Source organism: Lepus europaeus, chromosome 17 (assembly GCF_033115175.1).
Source record: "Lepus europaeus isolate LE1 chromosome 17, mLepTim1.pri, whole genome shotgun sequence".
Lineage (NCBI taxonomy): Eukaryota > Metazoa > Chordata > Mammalia > Lagomorpha > Leporidae > Lepus > Lepus europaeus.
In genome coordinates this window covers 50,006,873-50,025,225 of record NC_084843.1, presented here as the reverse complement: position 1 = coordinate 50,025,225, position 18,353 = coordinate 50,006,873, and the positions used below count along the sequence as shown (strand labels likewise).

Here is an 18,353-nt window from a genome sequence, read left to right as displayed (position 1 = left end):
ATATGAGTATGGTTGACAGTGGAGCACCCAAAGGTTTGCTAATAGGGTTAGAGAAATGAGGGTGTTTCCAATAAGACAGACTTTCAAAAAAAAAGAAAGAAACCGTTCTACATAAGCATTTAAGGTACCTGAGGAGCTGTTCTGCCGGTTGGATAGAACCTTTCTGAAAGCAAGAGCCTTGTTTCTGAGCTGTAGTTTTTGGGATATGAAAAGCTTGTTTTGAGATGGATGCTGCAAAGGAAGTGGAGATACAGAACTGACAAAATGATGTCAGGGGAAGACATGGCTGCTTTGACAACTGCTGTGACTGTCAGAGAGCCTGGGTGCAGTATGTTGTCAGTGGGAGGTTTCTGGTGAGTCTGAGTAGCTTCTTTCACGGATGTGAGCGTACACACTCCCTCGTTTGAGTTTTCATCCATGCCTCGTCCAGAAACCTGTAGCGGTAAAGGCGACGGTAGCTGGGTTCTGGCCGCTGGCCTCCCGCCTCTCACTAGCCCCAGCTCCGAGGCAGGCTGCACCGGGAGTGAGCTGTCTGGGCCTCGGCTGACCTGCTGTTCTGTCCTCCCTACAGAGGCCTTCACCGCGGAGAAGCAACAGTCCTGACAAATTCAAACGGCCCACGCCGCCTCCGTCTCCCAACACACAGACCCCAGTGCAGCCGCCGCCGCCCCCGCCGCCGCCCCCCATGCAGCCCTCGGTGCCCTCGGCAGTCAGCTCGCAGCCCGCCCCTTCGCAACATTCGGTGCACCCCTCCTCCCAGCCTTAATGCATGTGCTTAGTCTGAATTCCAAGTTGGGACTCGTCCAATGGAGCCGTCTACTCAACGCCAAAGGCTTCCTTCCCTGGCATATTTGGATCTGACTGATTTGCACTGAGGTTATCTAGGCTTCACTGTCCATTGTGTTGTAAGTGTCTGTCGGAAACGCAGCCAGTGTTGTGGGTCTACAACACTAACCAGACGACTTTTTCCAGCAGTGTTTACTTGAATCTCCGTGTGCGTGCATTCCCTGGCTGGAACGTTGGCGATTCGGTATTGGGTAATTCAGCAGCAGTGTGCAATTTTTGCTTGGCCCCAGAGCTTCAGTTTTCCTGGCTTTTCGGTTTGTAAAATAAAAAGGGATATCTTTTTTATAATTTTTTTTTTCATGAATTTGCAGAAAATTGCTGAGCTGTTAATATTCCCCTTCTCCCATTGCAGTGGTGTTTATCAAGCAAAACTGATAATTCAGCACTACAGTCAGACCTTTGAAAATCTAGCTTTCAGCAGAGAATGGAAAGTTAGATGAATCAGTGCCCAAAACACAAGTACTGTTTAATAGAGCTTTCTACAGATACACTTTTTACAGGTTATTTTCAGTAAAAATCAACATCCTTGTCTCTTGTAAAACAGATAGCCTAAAGCGATAACTCCCACAACTGTACCCATCCACCAGATGGATAATTATCGTATATGAAGGTGTGACTCTGTCCTCTATCCTCACTGTTAATCTACCTGAACCAGCCCCCCGCCAGCGTGAGTCGGTAAATGTTGTCCCAGCCACCAGTGGCTTTGATGGCTGATTAGAATGTGCTGTTTGATTTCGGCTGCAGAAGGCAACGTGATTGTGACAGAAGCAATGTCATCTCCCCTTCCATTCTTTATTTTTGTTCCCCTAAGATAGAGTTTGAACAGATATTTTAAAGGTGCAAAATACTATTAGACAATACTCTTTGAAACGGACCTTGTAGGAGTATCATGGCGTCCTGACCACCAAATACTGTACTGCTTGGCGGAAGAGAAGTAGAGAGGAAAGTAGCACATTTAGCATTGATGACGGCCGAGTTCGCCCAGTGTGAGCAAGTACAGTGTACAAAGAAGTATATCCTGAGTACATGAGTTCCATTCATTTAGCACAAATAAATCGTTTGGTTTCACTTTGAGGTGGAACACCGTGAGTCACTCTTTTCTTAATACTCTCAACATCTTTATTTTTGTTTTTCGGAGGTTACCGTTTTGTACTTGGTAGTAAAGTGATTTTTTTACCACCTGTGTTTGCATATTTATATATGCTGTGGATGAAAATAACTTACTCGAGAATGTATATTTTATGATAAGAATGTGTATCTGTTGGATATAATCAGAACTGAAAATTAATTTATCAGTAATTTTTAAGAGCTCATGTTTTGTGACAACCATCTCTAATAGTTAACTCTTTATTGAATACACTCCTAAAAATAAGGAACCATGACACAGTAGATATTTAACATTGTACAGAATAGAAGCCTTCAGTTTTGCCTTGAAATGCATATTTAAGAGTTAACAGAATGAAAAGTGTTCTTGGATAATAGTGTTTGACTAGCATTGTAAGGACTTGAGAGGAAAAGCCACAATAGGATTTTTTTCACCTCTTTCTGCTGCTGCCCCCAAACTGAGAATGTCATCCTGGGTTTGAGGAAATTTTACATCTATATAAATTTTATTTACAACAAGTATGTGATTTTCATCATCATAGTATAGTCTCAAATATGGGGAGAAAGTCGGACATGTTATTGAAGCTTTAGGTTTTTAAAACGATCGAACGGGGCCATGCCACACCCAGGGATTCCACCAACAGCTCAGTTGTCGCTGCTGGTAGGTACATTGTTGTTCCAGGGAAGTCTGAGACGAGGCACACGAATCCACGGTACAGTTCTCGGTTTCTCTTCCAGGAGAACTATGGTGTGTGTTTACAAGGCTCTTTTCTGAGAGTACAGATTTCAGAGCTGTCGGATAGTGTCTTGCATCAGCTAACAGAATCTGCAGTGTAATGGTCTTCCCTTTGCTTTCTGTCGATCTGGTTACCTCCCGAGAGCACGACAGGTAAAACGTTGCTCTGTGGTGAATGAGAAAGCGCGTGGAGTGAGCACACGGTTCCTGCTAAATGCCTTTCTGAGACAGATTCTTGACATGCAGACTTCCCAGAGAGGTGCCGCTGGCTTCCCTGGAGTCACCATTTCTCTTTGGAATAACACGCAGCTCCTACAAACTGCACTTTTCGGCATAAACCTAATTGCCTGTCCCAGCAGACATTCAGAACTGATAGAACAAACACTACTCTGTTGAGTGTATGATGTTTCGTGTCAGTGTTTTCTGACCCCGCGTGGAGCCTGTAACACTTGGGCAGTACCCGCTAGGACGACTTGTTGGCCGTTGTATAGCCACCAGGGACGCGTGATACTCCAATCCTGAGCTTCTGGGAGCTGGCCGTGGCTACTGCCGTTCTGTTGCCCTCTGGCCCAGGCTAGTCCTGGAATGTTCCAGAAGGCCTTTGTAAAATTAGTAGCCAACCTGCACACGGGCAGGAGCGACAGCAGCTTCACTTCCTGTCTTGCTGGCAGAGACCCTTGGCCACCACTGTGCTGCTAATAGAATAAATACTCCATCGACAGATGACCACGCCTTTTCTACAAAGTCAAGTTAACTCACCTAATACCTGGCACCTCTGGGCTCTGAACTGCTTGCTCCCATCAAGCATGCTGGCATTCAAGACAGCGTTCTAGAAATTTGGCAGATGGTGGAAGTATTTAAAGTTTAGTTTAACTTACTCCTTTCTTGATTGAAAGGAGTCTTAGATTCTGAGCTCCTGAGACACTGACTACCAACCATGGAATGAATGTGTGACCAGAATAATGTGGCTTTGACCCCAAGTGCTGCCGTGCCTTTGGAATTGGCTTCTAACGGATTTGACCAGAAATCATTGAGAATGAGAATTTTTATGAATTGTTCAGTGGTAGGAAAATAGAATATCACCCTATGTTAGGTAGACATGAACTTCTCTTGCACGAAGCCTTGCTCTTAGAGGATGCTCAACAAGGCAAGAAAAAGCATAGTAACTTGTGCTTTGAGAGCTCAACATTTTTAATCTTACCAGTACAGAAGAACTACTTCTCTGTAGCTTGAGCTTCTGTCTAGAACTTGTCTTACAGGTAACCAACACTGAAAACTTTGTAGTAATGACTACCAAAGAAATATGTAGTAAAACAACCTTTATTTCCAAATTATTAAAGAGCCAGCCATTGACGCTGCTACGTGAGTTCCATGCTCAAGAGCCATTGTAAGAAATTAAGGGGTTTTTAAGTTTTGGGGCTTTGTTTTCTTTTTCAGTTTTTTTTTTTTCTCTACATTTTTTTTTTTTGGTAAGACATTTGTTAGCACAAAGTTATGGGGAGCATTTTCCAGAATGCTCAGCAGTTGTGATTAACTGCCAAGCCCAGTGTGCCTCTTGTGAGGCAATGAGAGGAATCCTGTGTTCATGACAGCATGGGTGCTGTGTGTGTGCACGTGTGCGTGTGTGCAGTCATGCCTTAACTCGGGTTACTGCTCAACTTTCGTTCTTGACTTAGTCTGCACCGTCATCTAGATTGTATCGTACATCTCGATCCGAACTTCATCCTGGCAAAAACAAAGTTGCAGGCACAACAGGTTAAGAACGCATTCCTCCAGAAGACTTAATCTGGTCAGGTTGACCCTGAGTCGTATTTGAACTGTATTTGGAACTTAGCCTGGAAGAGACTGTTAGATGGAAAGATGTCCACAAGGAGAAGAGGAGAGCCAAGTGCTAGCATGCCTCTCGCCTCTGCATACCCGTGTACACTGTATGTTGTTCATTATAGGTTGTCTACAGCTTGACTAGGTTGGGGTTCTGGTAATAGTGGCAATCTTGACATTCTTGGTCAGAGTTTAGAGAGATGTAAGACTTGGAATTATTGTCTTATTTACTTCTTTTATGTTGATTAGTCTTTGATACATGTGCTGAATCAGAAACCTAAATAAAGATAATTTTTTAAATGTACCTCTTGAGCCTTAAACCCTATCTCTTTCTTTCCGGTCTTGGAGTGGGAGAATGAGCAGTTGGCTCGGTTTTTCTGGCAGACTCCTGACTTGGCCCCTGAGCTCTAGAGGCTGCCATGGGAAGTCGGTTTAGGACGACAGCACGAAGGGCTGCTGCTGTTCTGTTTCCCAGTCAGGGTGCTGTGTACCTGGGTGTACTGTTTCTGAAGCTCCGTTCCTCTGTACACTGTTGATTTGTGCACTGTTCCAGACCTCCGCAGTGTCTCAGTGCAAAACCTGCGCGATCATAAAAAGGAGGGCCACCTGCCTTCCCAAGATGTTACTTACAGGTAGACTGCCACATACACACAAGGGCACCTCAAAGTCTGGAAAAGTAGAATTCAAAGACAAATATGAGGGGTGGGTTGTTTGGCAGGCAGTTAAGACAGCTCTGGGGGTGGGGGCGGGGAGCATTTGACATGGTGATTAAGACTGCTTGGGGCCAGCGCCATGGCTTAACAGGCTAATCCTCCGCTTGCGGCGCTGGCACACCGGGTTCTAGTCCCGGTTGGGGCGCCGGATTCTATCCCGGTTGCCCCTCTTCCAGGCCAGCTCTCTACTATGGCCCGGGAAGGCAGTGGAGGATGGCCCAGGTCCTTGGGCCCTGCACCTGCATGGGAGACCAGGAGAAGCACCTGGCTCCTGGCTTCGGATCAGCGAGATGCGCCGGCCGCAGCAGCCATTGGAGGGTCAACCAACGGCAGAAAGGAAGACCTTTCTCTCTGTCTCTCTCTCTCACTATCCACTCTGCCTGTCAAAAAAAAAAAAAAAGACTGCTTGGAACTGGAACACCCAGATCACTCACTGGAGGGCCTGGGTTCAAGTCCCAGCTTCTCTCCCAGTCCAGTTTCTCAGGAGGCAGCAGGTGATAGCTCAGGTACACACAGGGGACACTGGAATGTTCCCAAGCTTCTGGCTTCAGCCTGGCCCACTCATGTTTGTTGGAGATGGTTAGAGAAAGAACTAGCGAAATGCAAGATATTTTTTTTCTCTCTCTGCCCACTCTCTCCCTCTCCCCCTCCCTCCTTCCCCTCTTTCCCTCTCCCCCTCCATCCCTTTTGCCCACAGCTACCCTACCTGGCTCCCTCTCTCTTTCCCTTTATTTTCTCCCTTCCAAATAGCAATTTTTAAGAAGACAGCTGCTTGGTAAACTTGCATTCCATATCAGTGTGCCTGGGTTTGAGTCCAGGCTCCACTCATTCCAGATTTCTCCTAACATGCACCCTCAGGGGCAACAAAGGATGGTTCAGGTGGATTCCTGGGAGACCAGTTTGAGTTCCCAGGCCTGCCTTTGGCCTGGCTCAGCTCCAGTTGTTGTGGGCATCTGGGGAGGGAACCAGCAGATGTGAGGTTGCTGTCTCTTTCAAATGAAAACAAAAGATTTGGAGCAGACTTTTGGCTTAGAGGTTGAGAGGCCCATGTACCATATCTGAGAGCCTGGGTTTGTTTCCTGGTTCTCTTTCCACCAGTACAGACCTGGGAAGTAGCAGGTGATGGCTCAAATGATTGTGTCCCTGCTGTCCATGTGGAAACCTGGATTGTGCTCCTGACTCCAGCCCTGGCCATTGTGGGCATTGGGAGCTGACTGGCTGATGGCATCTCTCTAATATTTTTTTAAAATTTGTTTTGGTATAAAATTTTTAAATCCATGCATAATTTTTTCATAAACATTTTCCATAAACTTTAAAAAAATGATTTGAGAGGCAGAGACAGAGAGCTTCCATCTGCTAGTTGGCTCCCGCAGTGTCCACACTGCTGGGATGGGGCCAGGCCAAAGCTGGGAGCCAGGAACTCAGTACAGGTCTCTACATTGATGGCAGGGACCCAACCGTGTGGCCTGTCACCTACTGCCTCCCAAGGTGTGCATTAGCAGGAAGGTGGAATTAGAAGTGGAGCCAGGACTGAAACCCAGACACTGTGATATGGGATGCCAGCATCCTAAATTGTGTCTTCAACACTATACCAAATACTTATCCCTACGTAGACTTTTTGAAGACCCCTGCCCGTGTGTGTTCAGGCTTTGAGTGCCACGTTTGGTTATAGTGAGTTTTTAGAAGTTCAAATCCAACTATGTCATTTTCCTATTTTGTAGGACACATGACTTTAGAATTTTTTTTTTTTTTTTTTTTTGGAGAGCCAGAGCTACAGAGAGGCAGAAAGCAGAAAGAGGTCTTCCATCTGGTGGTTGACTCCCCAAATGGCCACAATAGCCAGAGCTAAGCTGATTCCAAAGCCAGGAGCCAGAAGCTTCTTTCGGGTCTCCCACACGGGTGCAGTGGCCCAAGGATGTGGGCCATCTTCTGCTTTCTCAGGCCATAGCAGAGAGCTGGATCAGAAGTGGAACAGCCAGGACTTGAACTGGCACCCATATGGGATGCTGGCACGGGAGGCGGAGGCTTTACCCAGTACACAGCGCTGGCCCCTAGGATCTTTTGTGGGTTCGAGTACCAGCTCTTTCCTTGGGCTAGCTGCTTAACCTCCCTAGGTGTGAACTAACTTACCTGTAATACTACTCTCTATCTTGCTAGAATGAGAAGGTCCATGAGAAGGTAAAAAAAAAAACAGTTCATCACACAGCAAGACAAATCCATGTCCATTCATTTAGGAAGAAACGTAGGATGAGTTTGAGATTCTTTTATACGTGTTAAGGGGGAGGGTGGAGGGGTCGGTCGGCTGTATTGTTACCCCTGTCATCTAGGAGCCACAGTCTGCTAGGAAAATAAATGCACAGGGCTTAGAGGGTTCCTCTCTGAGAAGCTGGAGACTTCAAGAACTCTTTGTGATTTCTTAAGAATGAAACCATTGAAATCTAAGCCCTTTTCTAAGCGTAAATAAACTAAGTCTTGACTCTGGCTTAAGCAGGATTCATCTTGGCTGTTAACACGATGAGCCTTTAATCTGGTTATTCACTTGCTGAATTGAAATGCCCAAATGACAGGATGTTTCTCTACCCGTGGCAGATTGAGGTGGGTTTTAACTTAGTGAAAATACTGACCAAGAAATTTTTGTCTGCCAGCTTCAATTTTTTTTTAAGATTTATTTATTTGCAAGGCAGAGTGACAAAGAGAGGGACACACAGAAAGAGGGAGAGATCTTCCATCTGCTGGCTCACTCTCCAAATGGCCATACCAGGAACTCCACCTGGGTCTCCCACATGTGTGGCAGGTGCCCAGGTACTTGGGCCATCTTCTGCCTTCATAGCCAGTTTGACAGGAAGCTGGATCAGAAGTGGAGTAGAAAGGATTTGTACTAGCTCTCTGATATGGGATGCCGGCATCCCAAGCAGTGGCTTAACTGGCTACACCCAACACCGATGCCTATGCCAGCTTCAGTTTTCCAATCTGTATAATGTGGGTTGCCATTCTTACTTAAGGTAGCATTTGAAGAAAACAAGATGTGGAGTGCTTTAAAAACAAAGGGAAGCTGTGAATGCCTTTTTTTTTTTTTTTTTTTTTTTTTTCTTTTTAAAGATTTACTTAGTGGAAAGGCAGAGCTACAGAGGGGGTAGAGAGCTTCCATCCTCTGGCTTATTCCTCCAAATGGCTGCGGAAGCCTGGCCTAGGCCAGGTTGAAGCCAGGAGCCAGGAGCTTCATCCAAGTCTCCCGCATGGGTGTCAGAGACCTAATCACTTGGGCCGTCCTCTGCTACTTTCCCAGGCACATTAGCTGGGAGCTGGATCAGAAGTGGAGCAACCAAGATTTGAACCCACACTCTGATAAGGGGTGCCAGTGTCACCAGTGGCACTTACCCTACACCACAATGCTGGCTTAATAAAAACATCTGTAAAGATTAGATGTCCACAGCTGCTTCTAAAGTTGAAATGGCTGATTGAGAACATCCTTTGCATTTGTGGATAACTCTAAGTATGGGTTCTTGTTTTGATGTATAGGCTTTTTAAAAAAATGGGAATGCAGTGGTATTCAGTCACTAATGTCTAATTCAGTCTCAAAGTTTGTGACGTGCTGTTTAGAGCTAGAGGAAGAGAGCGCATGGTTAATTATGTTTGTGTCTGCTACCTTTGGACAAAACAGTTCCTGCCCCTCCAAGTGTTCCGTCTCATGTGATACTCCCAATTTCGTATTGTGCTAAGTGTTGCTGAACTAAATTTATTCAGATGTGTTTCAAAGACCTCGTTTTTTGACAGCCTACTGATAACTTCGTGCAACATTCAAAATGACTGGTTATCCCAAGAGGAGATCCTAGTAATTAATTTTAAATTTTCATCTCAAAAGCAAAATCTGGAAGGCCAGATTCAGAAGTGAGACAGATGGTAGAATCAGGAGACAGGCTGTTAGAACGGCCGATCTGAGCATGCCTGTTGTGTGCAGAAGGCCAGCGGGAAACATAGCAAGGTAAGGAAAAATGGAAAATAGGGCCCAACTGATCTTTAGAGAGAAAAATTATAAGGGTGTATCAGGATTCATGGGGGGGATAATTTTGATGTAAAACAATTTTGTAATCAGGCAGTTTTTTTCATAATATGAATTTATTTAAAGATTTATTTCCAGTGCAAGGTGATAGAGAAACAAATTTTCCTTTTTTTTTTTTTTTTGAGGCAAAGAGGAGAGAGGGAGAAAGGCTAAGTTCTCATCTGCTGGTTTACTCTCCCTGCAACAGTCGGGGCAGGGCCCGAGGCCGGAAGCCTGGAACTCAGTCTGGGTTTCCCGTGTGGATGGCAGGGGTGCAAGGGCAGACAGCTGGCATCGGGCAGAAGCTTGAAGCCAGGCACTGGACGTGACTGGTGGACATCCCCAGTGGCTCCTTACCTGCTAGGCCCATTGTTCGCCACCATGAGCTTTTTCAAGTCCACTCAAACTATCTGAAATTTCAATGACAAAAATGTGATCTAAATCTTGTGGACTTACGCTGCTTTTCTTCATTTTTACTTATTATTTATTTGAAAGGCAAAGAGTTACAGAGAGAAGGAGAGAGAGATCTTCCGTCTGCTGGTTCGCTCCCCAAATGTCCACAATGGCTGGGGCTGGGCCAGGCTGAAGCCAGGAGCGTAAGTTCTTGAGCCATCATCTTGCTGCCTCCTAGGGTACACACCAGTAGGAAGCTGGGTCAGAAGTGGAGGTAAAACTCTAGCCTGGCACTCTGATATGATGTCCCAAGCTGTGACTTAATCCAGTGAGCCACAATGCCCATCCCCTACATGTGTGTTTCATATCTTTGTTATTGTAATTCTCCATAGTTAGTGTTTGAGTATCTGTGTTTAACAACCAGCTTACAAAAACCCTGGGAATGTAACAGTTGGTCCTCGTGGGCTGTTCTGAGCCCGTTCTAGCATCCAGTCTGGCCGGAGATGCCAGTGGCGAGTCCCCTATCAGAGGATACCGGTGTTCCGAGATCCCATGGCAGCGGCGGTGGTGACAGTGGTACGAGTGATTTATTTGAGGAAGCCCAGTGCAAGCTTGTATCTAGACTTGGCAGACACCGAGAGGTGGAGTGAGTGAGACTCTCTCCGGCATTCCAAGACAGCTGAGGCAGCTGCTCTTGTGGGAAAGGGCCCAGGTGTCAAGTGCACAGCTGGTGTGCAGAATCGGGCACGCTCGCTTCAGGAGGCTCAATCTATACATTTCTCAGGTAGCGTGATTTTGCATTCGGTTTTTCTACCCTACACAGTGCTTGGGCCTCTGCACCCACATGGGAGACTCAGATGAAGCTGCTGGCTTCGGATTGGCCCAGCTCTGGTCATTGCAGACATTTGGGGAGTGAACCAGCAGATGAAAGATCTCTCTCTCTCTCTCTCTCTCTCTCTCTCTCTCTATATATATATATATATATATATATATATATATATATATATATCACTATCACTATTCCTATCTATTTCTTGTCCCATATCTTTGCCTTTCAAATAAATAAATCTTTAAAAAAAAAAAAAGGTTATGGGTTCTGGACAAATAGATAAGTAAAATTGAGACCAAAGAAATGCTCTCTTCTCATCCCTGCATTTCCATAGCTAATGGGGTAATGGGGATGCCATGCTAGGCTTCGCTTTTGCTTGGGAGGGGCTCCTGCTTGCAGATATCCAATGGAGTTACCCCTTTTTAGTTGGAATTTGATGTTGCTGTTGGTGTTTTAGGTTGACCTCATGGAACTTCATGCCTGAAAGAGGGTTGGGGATGAATTCATAGAGCTTGGGAGCCCTGAAGAAGCTTCATCGGTAGTGCTGATGAAATAATCCACATTTAACCAAGTGTTAGGAGTGAGACACGCCTGAGTGTGACTGAGCTAAAGAATGTGACTTCGGGAAAGGAAACCATTAGACTTGATTCTACTGCGGTCTTTCAGTTTCTTTGTGCAACTGTAAGGCTCAATTGTGGATTTTTTTTTTTTTTTAAGTTGCTGGGCTTTCTTGGTATGGGATGATCATGACCCACAGTACAAGCATTTTAGCATATGCTGTGGATGACCTCAGGTTGGGCGGCATGGTTAGAACACCCATTGATGCCCATACACCGTATCAGGGCACCTGGGTTCAGGTCCTCTCTGCCCCCAGTCCTAGCTTCCTGCTAATATGCACCTTGGGAGGCAGCAAGTTATGGGCCATAGCTGGGTCCCTGCCATCAATGTGGAAGACCTAGATTGAGTTTCTGGCTCCTGATCTCAGTGCAGTGCTGTTCTAGGTCTTGGGGACATTTGGGAATGAACCAACAGATTGCAGCTCTCTCTCCCTCTCTGTCCTTTTCTCTCTCCCTCCCCCCCTCCATCTGTCTCTCTTTGCCTCTCAAATAAATTTAAAAATTAAAGATAAATTCGTCCACGGCCACATGAGTGTGGGCTGCACGTTTCTGACACACTGAACTCCTCTCTAAGGGATCGGTCAGGAGGCTGTTAAAGCAAATGATGAAGTAGAGCTGGAAGTGGAGGAATGGGCAGTGGTGCAAACCTCCAGGCTTCTCTGCTCTTCTAATGCTCCACAGCGCAGAGGGTGTTCATCTCGTGGGGTTGGCGTATGCCTGAGAACCACAGCCGTTCCCCCAGGCTGTGCTGCAGCCAGTGTCCCAGCCACTTCTTAACTCTGGGGGATCCCGTTTTTATATTCAGTACCCTCATCTGGAAAGAGATCCTTGCTGTCCTGGCTGCTAAAGAAAATGCTCAGAACTCACTTGGTTCAGCCCTCCAGAGTTGATTTACTGAGATGGGAATTGTAATTGCTTGGAGGGAAAGGGTGATTTTATTTGTAAAGCAATTAAAAACCAAGTGCATTTTCAAATGTTACTTACTCTCTGTGAGCCTTAGGAAAATAGTTGTCTTAAATTGGTGTTAAGATCCTCACTTGTCAAACAAGTTTGCTTGCCATTCAATGTTACTCTTGTTATTGGGCTTCTGTATGTAGTGAGAGCTCTTTCAGAGGCTAGAGGGGAATACTCACACTTCAAATTCTGAACCAGGTTTGATCTGAGGTATCCCTGAGCCCAAGCCATGAGTTACATTTTTCTTATTCGTTTTGCTTAATAAATGGAATTATCTATAAACTCGGATCAGCCGACATGCCTCTGAAGGAAAGCTCAGCCTATAAGGAGGGTGCAAGTACCCATCCACTTGATCTCTTCAGATTAATCAATTCCTGGGAATTTCACTTCTCCAGGATTTACCATTGTCAATTCTGACTATTGAGTGAGCCAAGAAAGAAGTTCAGTTGATACCACGTGTCGTCCCTTATTCACTTGTTGATTCTTTCTCCCTTTCCTTGTCTGTCCTCCCTCCCTCCTTCCTCCTTCCTCCCTCTGTCCCTCCTTCCCCCTTCCCTCCTTTCCTTTCTCTTTTTCACTTTGCATTTCTTCTTCCTATCCCTTCTCCCACACTCTCCTCTGTTTCTCTCTCTCACTTAGTTTTTGTTTCCCCGTCAAAGCGCATACTTTGCTGTGAGCTACTATTGTGCCTTCAGGACAGGGTTTGAGAGCATGGCCCTGAGACCGGGGTGCCTGCTTTCAGATGCTGCTTCTGACACCCATGCCCTTGGATAAATTGAATAACCATTCAAAGTCTACTTCCTCTTCTTCCTCATTGGGTTCTGTGAGGGCAAATGTGATGTGTCACATGAAACTCTTAGAACAGGGACTTGGAATAGGAAGCTCACTATGAGAACTATTATAAATTCCTATATTTGATGGCTTATGACACCAAGATTGTCACAATATTAAGTTCTAATGCCGAAAGCTTGCCTTGTCATATCTCTCAGTTTTTAATTTTTCAATATTCATTTTCTGAAAATGCAATTAAAAAGACAGTCGCATTCTTTGAAACTGACTTAATTTTCTTGTCAGCACTGGCGTGTGAGTGCTGCGGTGAAAATCCATAGTACTACCTTTCACGATTTTCCCGAATTTCACCTCATCTCATTTGGAACGCTACCATTTATTAAGAATTTCTTGTGTGTGTGTATTCTTTGAACATGGTGACCTGCCAGTCCTGAGCAGAACTCTCCCTATCTGAGGTCCACATCTGTGGAAGCCAGACCACTTGCCCCACATTGCACAGAACTGGACCTGAGACACAGTTGAGCCCACGTTGCCCCAACACTAGGGCAGAAGAATTGGCAGCAATGTTATAGTGCTGTTCTCGGTCATTTCCTCCCTACTACCCCCACTATCCCAAAGACATTGTCCTCTCAAAAATATTAGGCTGATTAAAAACAGGAAGTCAATTTCCTGATAAATATTATTGCTGAAAAGCAGTCTTTGAGTTAGATGTCTCCACTTGCTTGCTTTGGATAAAACTTTCTGCAGCCCGCCAATCTCCGCCCTCACTCACCCCGGGTCCTGCCCATTCTTACTTGAACCAGGCTCTGCTGACTCTTCTTAATGGTGTTGCCGAGGGATGCACAGGTCCTGGAACGACAAACACTTCCTTCTTCTGCTTTGAACGCACTTAGAGGGCATGGGGGACTCATGGAGAGGAGTGCATTGTTTTTTGAATTTTATTGTTTAAGGCTTGCTTTACTTTCTCACTGGGTACACTAACCCCTTCTTTCACCATGCATTTATCAAGCCAGGTTCTGCTTGTTCTTCATAATAAACACTAAAACCAGCTTCCTGAAATGAAATTGGAGAAAAATATTAGAAACACCAGTTAACCCATAATTCCATGGAATGTTCTTTTCATTTCTGATGTTCACTGGCAGTTTTCAATTATAACCTCTCTTTGAAATTTGCAATATAAAAGTGGGAGATAGGATACCTCCAGCCACAAAAATGAAAGTTAGAGAGGCAACATGTGGAACATGCTTTACATCTGAATTAATGGAATAAAAGGAATTTTCCAACAGGGGTGACTTGGGGCAAGATATTTTTATCTTTTTGATGGGGAAAACCCTGTGGCCAGAAGTCTCCCTCATACCCATCTTCCAGTGCCTGAGTGTTCCTTGGTGGTCCTCTTAATGGATCAGGAGCAGAAATCTCCCTGGGAAGAAGCCATTTCTTGGATTGCAGTGAGGTGTGTTAGAAAATGCATCAGCTGGGCATGGGAGTTGAAGAGCAAGTTGCCTTTGGCTGCTCACTCACTGTGGTCCTGGATCAACGCCACAACATCTCCTGACGTCAGGTATGTACCCTGTGCCGTGTAGGAGGTGCCCACAGACTCCCTGCTCTGTGTCTTATCCACCCAAATCACCAGTCCCGGGCTGCGTCTGGACTTCTTACAGTCTTGCCCCACCCAATTCTAGCCAGTGGCTAAGTCTTGCCAGTTTTACCGGCTAAGTCCTGGTTAATCCTGTGCCATCCTCTGCCCGTGCTCCAGGTTAGTTGAATCCTTGTTAATCATTGGATTTCATGTAGCAAAAGGTTGACCTGCTGCCTTTCTGACCTCAAGTCCTGCACCAGCAACTCCTTCTCCACAAATGTTCCTAACTAAAGATAACAAGGTGTCTCTTCTGCTTAGATTCATCAGTCCCATCGCGATGCTAAATAAAATCTTTGACATTAACGTGAAATAGCAAAGACATTCAGGGTTCATCTACTACGCTGTAGATGTTTACCATATTGATTTGCTGAATGCTTATAGCAACTTTATGTGGGAATTGACTGTTATAATTTCCACTTTACAGATGAGGAAACTGAGGTGTGGCAGCTTAAGCTACGTTTTTGGAGTTAAACTGCTGGTAAGTGATGAAGCTGGATATTAAAGATTTTACATATCCCTGCTTATTCTCATATTTTTATCTCTGGTCACCTATGTCTTGTTCTTTCGCTTGTTCCACATAAATAAATAATTGACACATAGTATTGTACATACATATCTACGGCGTAGAAGACAGCATTTTAGTACAGGGGAAAAAAATGTGTAACGATCAGACTGAGGTAATTGGATATCTATCACTTCAGACATTTATCATTTCTTTGTGTTGGCGACATTCAAAATTCCCTCTACTAACCATTCTGGTATATTGGATTAATCGTTCTCAACCATAATCATCCTATTGTGACTATAAAACACTACAAGTTATTCTTCCTATTAGGTGGTACCCCTGTGCCCATTAACTGTACTCTCTCCACAGCCTTCCAGTCTCTGGCAATTACCATTCCACTCTCTGCCTTTTTGACTTCAGCTTTTTAGCTTCCATATGTAAGTGAAAACATATGGTATTTGTCTTTCTGTGCCTGGCTTATTTCACTTGACATAATGGCCTCCAGTTCCATCCATGTTGCTGGAAATGACAGAAATTTCATTCTTCTTTGTGATGAATAGTCCCTCGTGTGCATATATACAACATTTCCTTTATCCATCCATCCATCAGTGGACACCTAGGTTGATTCCATATCCTGGCTGCTGCAATCAATATTCAAGTGCAGATATCTCTTTAAAGTGGGATTGCAACCCCTTTGGATACTTACCCAGTAGTAGGATCATATGGTGGTTCTATTTCTAGTATTTTTGTGGAAACTCTATGCTGTACTAATTTACATTCCCACCAACTGTGTATGAAAGGTCCCCTCTCCCCAATGCCTTGCCGCGTTTGTTAGTGTTTGTATTTTTTTTATCACAGCCATTCTAGCTGGGATGAGAGGATATCTGATTGTAGTTATGATGTGTGTTTTCCTGATTAGTGCTGTTGAACATTTTTTCATATACTTGTCAGCCATTTGTATATCCTCTTTTGAGAAGTGTCTTTTCAGATCATTCACCCATTTCTTTCTAAGATCTATTTATTTATTTGATGGAGTTATAGAGACAAAGAGGGAGAGACAAAAAGAGGGTACTCCCATCCGCTGGTTCACCTCCAAGACGGCAGCAATGGCCAGGGCTGAGCTGGGCCAGGCCAAAGCCAGGAGCCAAGAGCTTTATCTGGGTCTCCCACATGGGTGGCAGGGGCCCAAACAGTTGGGCCATCTTCTCCTGCTTTCCCAGGTATAGTAGCAGGGAGCTCTTTCACTCAGTTTCTAAATCAGGCTATTTGTTTCCTTGCTATTGAGTCACTCAAGTCCTGTGTATCTTCTGGAAGTGAAACCCTTGCTGAATAGTTTGCAAAGAAGTTCTTCCACTTTGAAATTTGTCTCCTCACTCTGCTGATTGTTTCCTGTGCTGTGTGGAAGCTTTTTCTTCAGCAGTGGCAAGCAGCACGTGCTTCTCATCTCACCCACATCCAACCCCCACCCCCAAACCTCCCCTCCCCCCCACACACTCCTGCACCTGCTAAGAATTCTGCCTGCAATGCCTTTGCCCACTGACTCCCTGGCAAGTGCCTCCTCCTCCTTTCAGACTTGGCTTTGGCATCAGCTCTCCCTCCATCCGTCTCCCCACTCCACGCCCGCCGTGCTGCCCTGGCACTCTGTCTGCCATCACAAGGGCAATTGTTTGGTGTTAGGTAGGCGCCTGGCTACAGAAGCCAAGGTCTAGAGGTAGTCTTCAGGATCTTAGGGCCGTTTAGGGGGAAAGCAAGCAAAGAACTAAAGAAACAATGCAAAATAGAAAAAGCAGCCTGGAGAAGAACCGTATGAACAATCCAGGAAATGTAAGCACAGTGCACTTTGGGAGGGTGAGGAAACCCAGAGTGGGGTGTGGGGACAGTGATGTTGCAGCTGGGAACTCATGCCTGGGAAGAATTCCCAGGGGAGACTTAGGGACCGGGTAAGTTTTTATACAGAAGGGATAGCATTTGCAAGCTCAGAGCTGAAGCAACTCGAGGTAGGGTTGGCAAAGTTGTTGTTTTGTATTCGCTAACCTCTCCTATTTGAGCAAGTCCAGTATAACAGATGGGCTGTGCCTGGCTCAAGGAGCACCCAGGGGAGTGAGACTAGAAGCCAAACACTGGGGTCTCTGGAACTCTGCTTCACGTGTGTTAAATATAAGGAGGGGAAGAGTCCTATGTTCCGAAATTTGTATAGATGAAATGCATAAAGTTTGTATACCTTAAATAAAAGGTTTCTAGGTAAAAAAAATTTAAAAAAATATAAGGAGGGTATGAAGAGACTGCTAAAGTCGCTTGGGTTTTCATGAGCTGCTAGGAACTGCATAAAGAAATTAGGCAGGCAGGAGGCCATCGGCCTGAGAGTCCTGGAGATGCCCCTTATGACCTTGATTTTCACCTATTGGTGAAAAAAGAGGGTGACAGGGTGGTAGTTTAGGCACATTAAGCCACTCCATGCATTTCTCTCTGCAGACTGGGTATGGAAAGCTCTTCTTCCCAGCGTCTAAGTGTTAAGTCATTCGCCTGCAAACAAACCCAAAGGAATGGAATATACAAATAGCCAGTGTCCAGACTATGCATAAACATGGAACTCAGAAACTGCTGCACCCAACCCCTGCAGCCAACTAGCTAGCAACAGTAACCAAGCCAGCAAGTTCACCTAGTGTCTCTAGCAACTAATCCAGAAAGCCAAAGAGCTCCTGTAGCCTTGGGTTCAAAACAGCCAGAACTGGATTAATAACTGACAGCTCTCCTAATTTTTGCATCAGCTTCCAATTTCATACTAAGCAGAGAAAGCCAAAAATGCACGGCTAAGCAATTCCCTAGGACATTGGCTTCTCGCTAGCCCGCCTGCAGCTTCCTCATGCCAAGGGCCCTAAGCCTTCCCTCTTCTCCACTGTAAGCTCTCACCCCTCTGCCTGCCTTTGAGCCCCTGCCAATGCCAGTGGGGACGACTGACTCCCTTGCAAGTCAAGTTCTGAATAAACAGTGTTTGCATGTTCTCCTTTGGGTGGTCTTCAGGCTAGGAGAGGGGCCCTGGAGCTCCAGATGGTCCATTTATTTTATTTTAGTCTTGGATTCATTTTCCTTTTCTCAGAACATTAGACAGTGTTTGTTTGTTTTTTTTTTTCTTTTGCTATCTGTGGGCACTGACCAGGATCGGGCATGTCTGTGTTAAGAGAGCACTTTTTTCTATGAGATCTGAGGTTGCACTTGGATTTTCAGTGCTGCCATTCGTCCTGGAACAGCCAGCAAAGTCGCTCAGCCTCTTGAGTGAGACTGAGAAATGTTCTGCTTAAATGCTGGGACCAGATGCCAGCATCCTCAGGATTCACATCTAGCAGTTCACCTTACAGTTCTTTCTCTCT

The 18,353-nt window shown here is 45.3% G+C and overlaps 1 protein-coding gene across 2 annotated transcripts in view; it reads left to right on the top strand.

Annotated features, from left to right (window-relative positions):
- Nucleotides 1-18,353, top strand: part of CCDC6 (coiled-coil domain containing 6) — a 140,104-nt gene that overhangs the window by 106,359 nt on the left and 15,392 nt on the right. The window contains exon 9 of one of the 2 annotated variants that reach the window (XM_062213873.1): nucleotides 14,905-14,958. In XM_062213873.1, the coding sequence (XP_062069857.1) occupies nucleotides 14,905-14,958 (54 nt within the window). Of the gene's footprint in view, nucleotides 1-571; nucleotides 1,476-14,904; nucleotides 14,959-18,353 lie in introns of those variants that run through there. The other variant, XM_062213872.1, reaches the window with a different exon arrangement.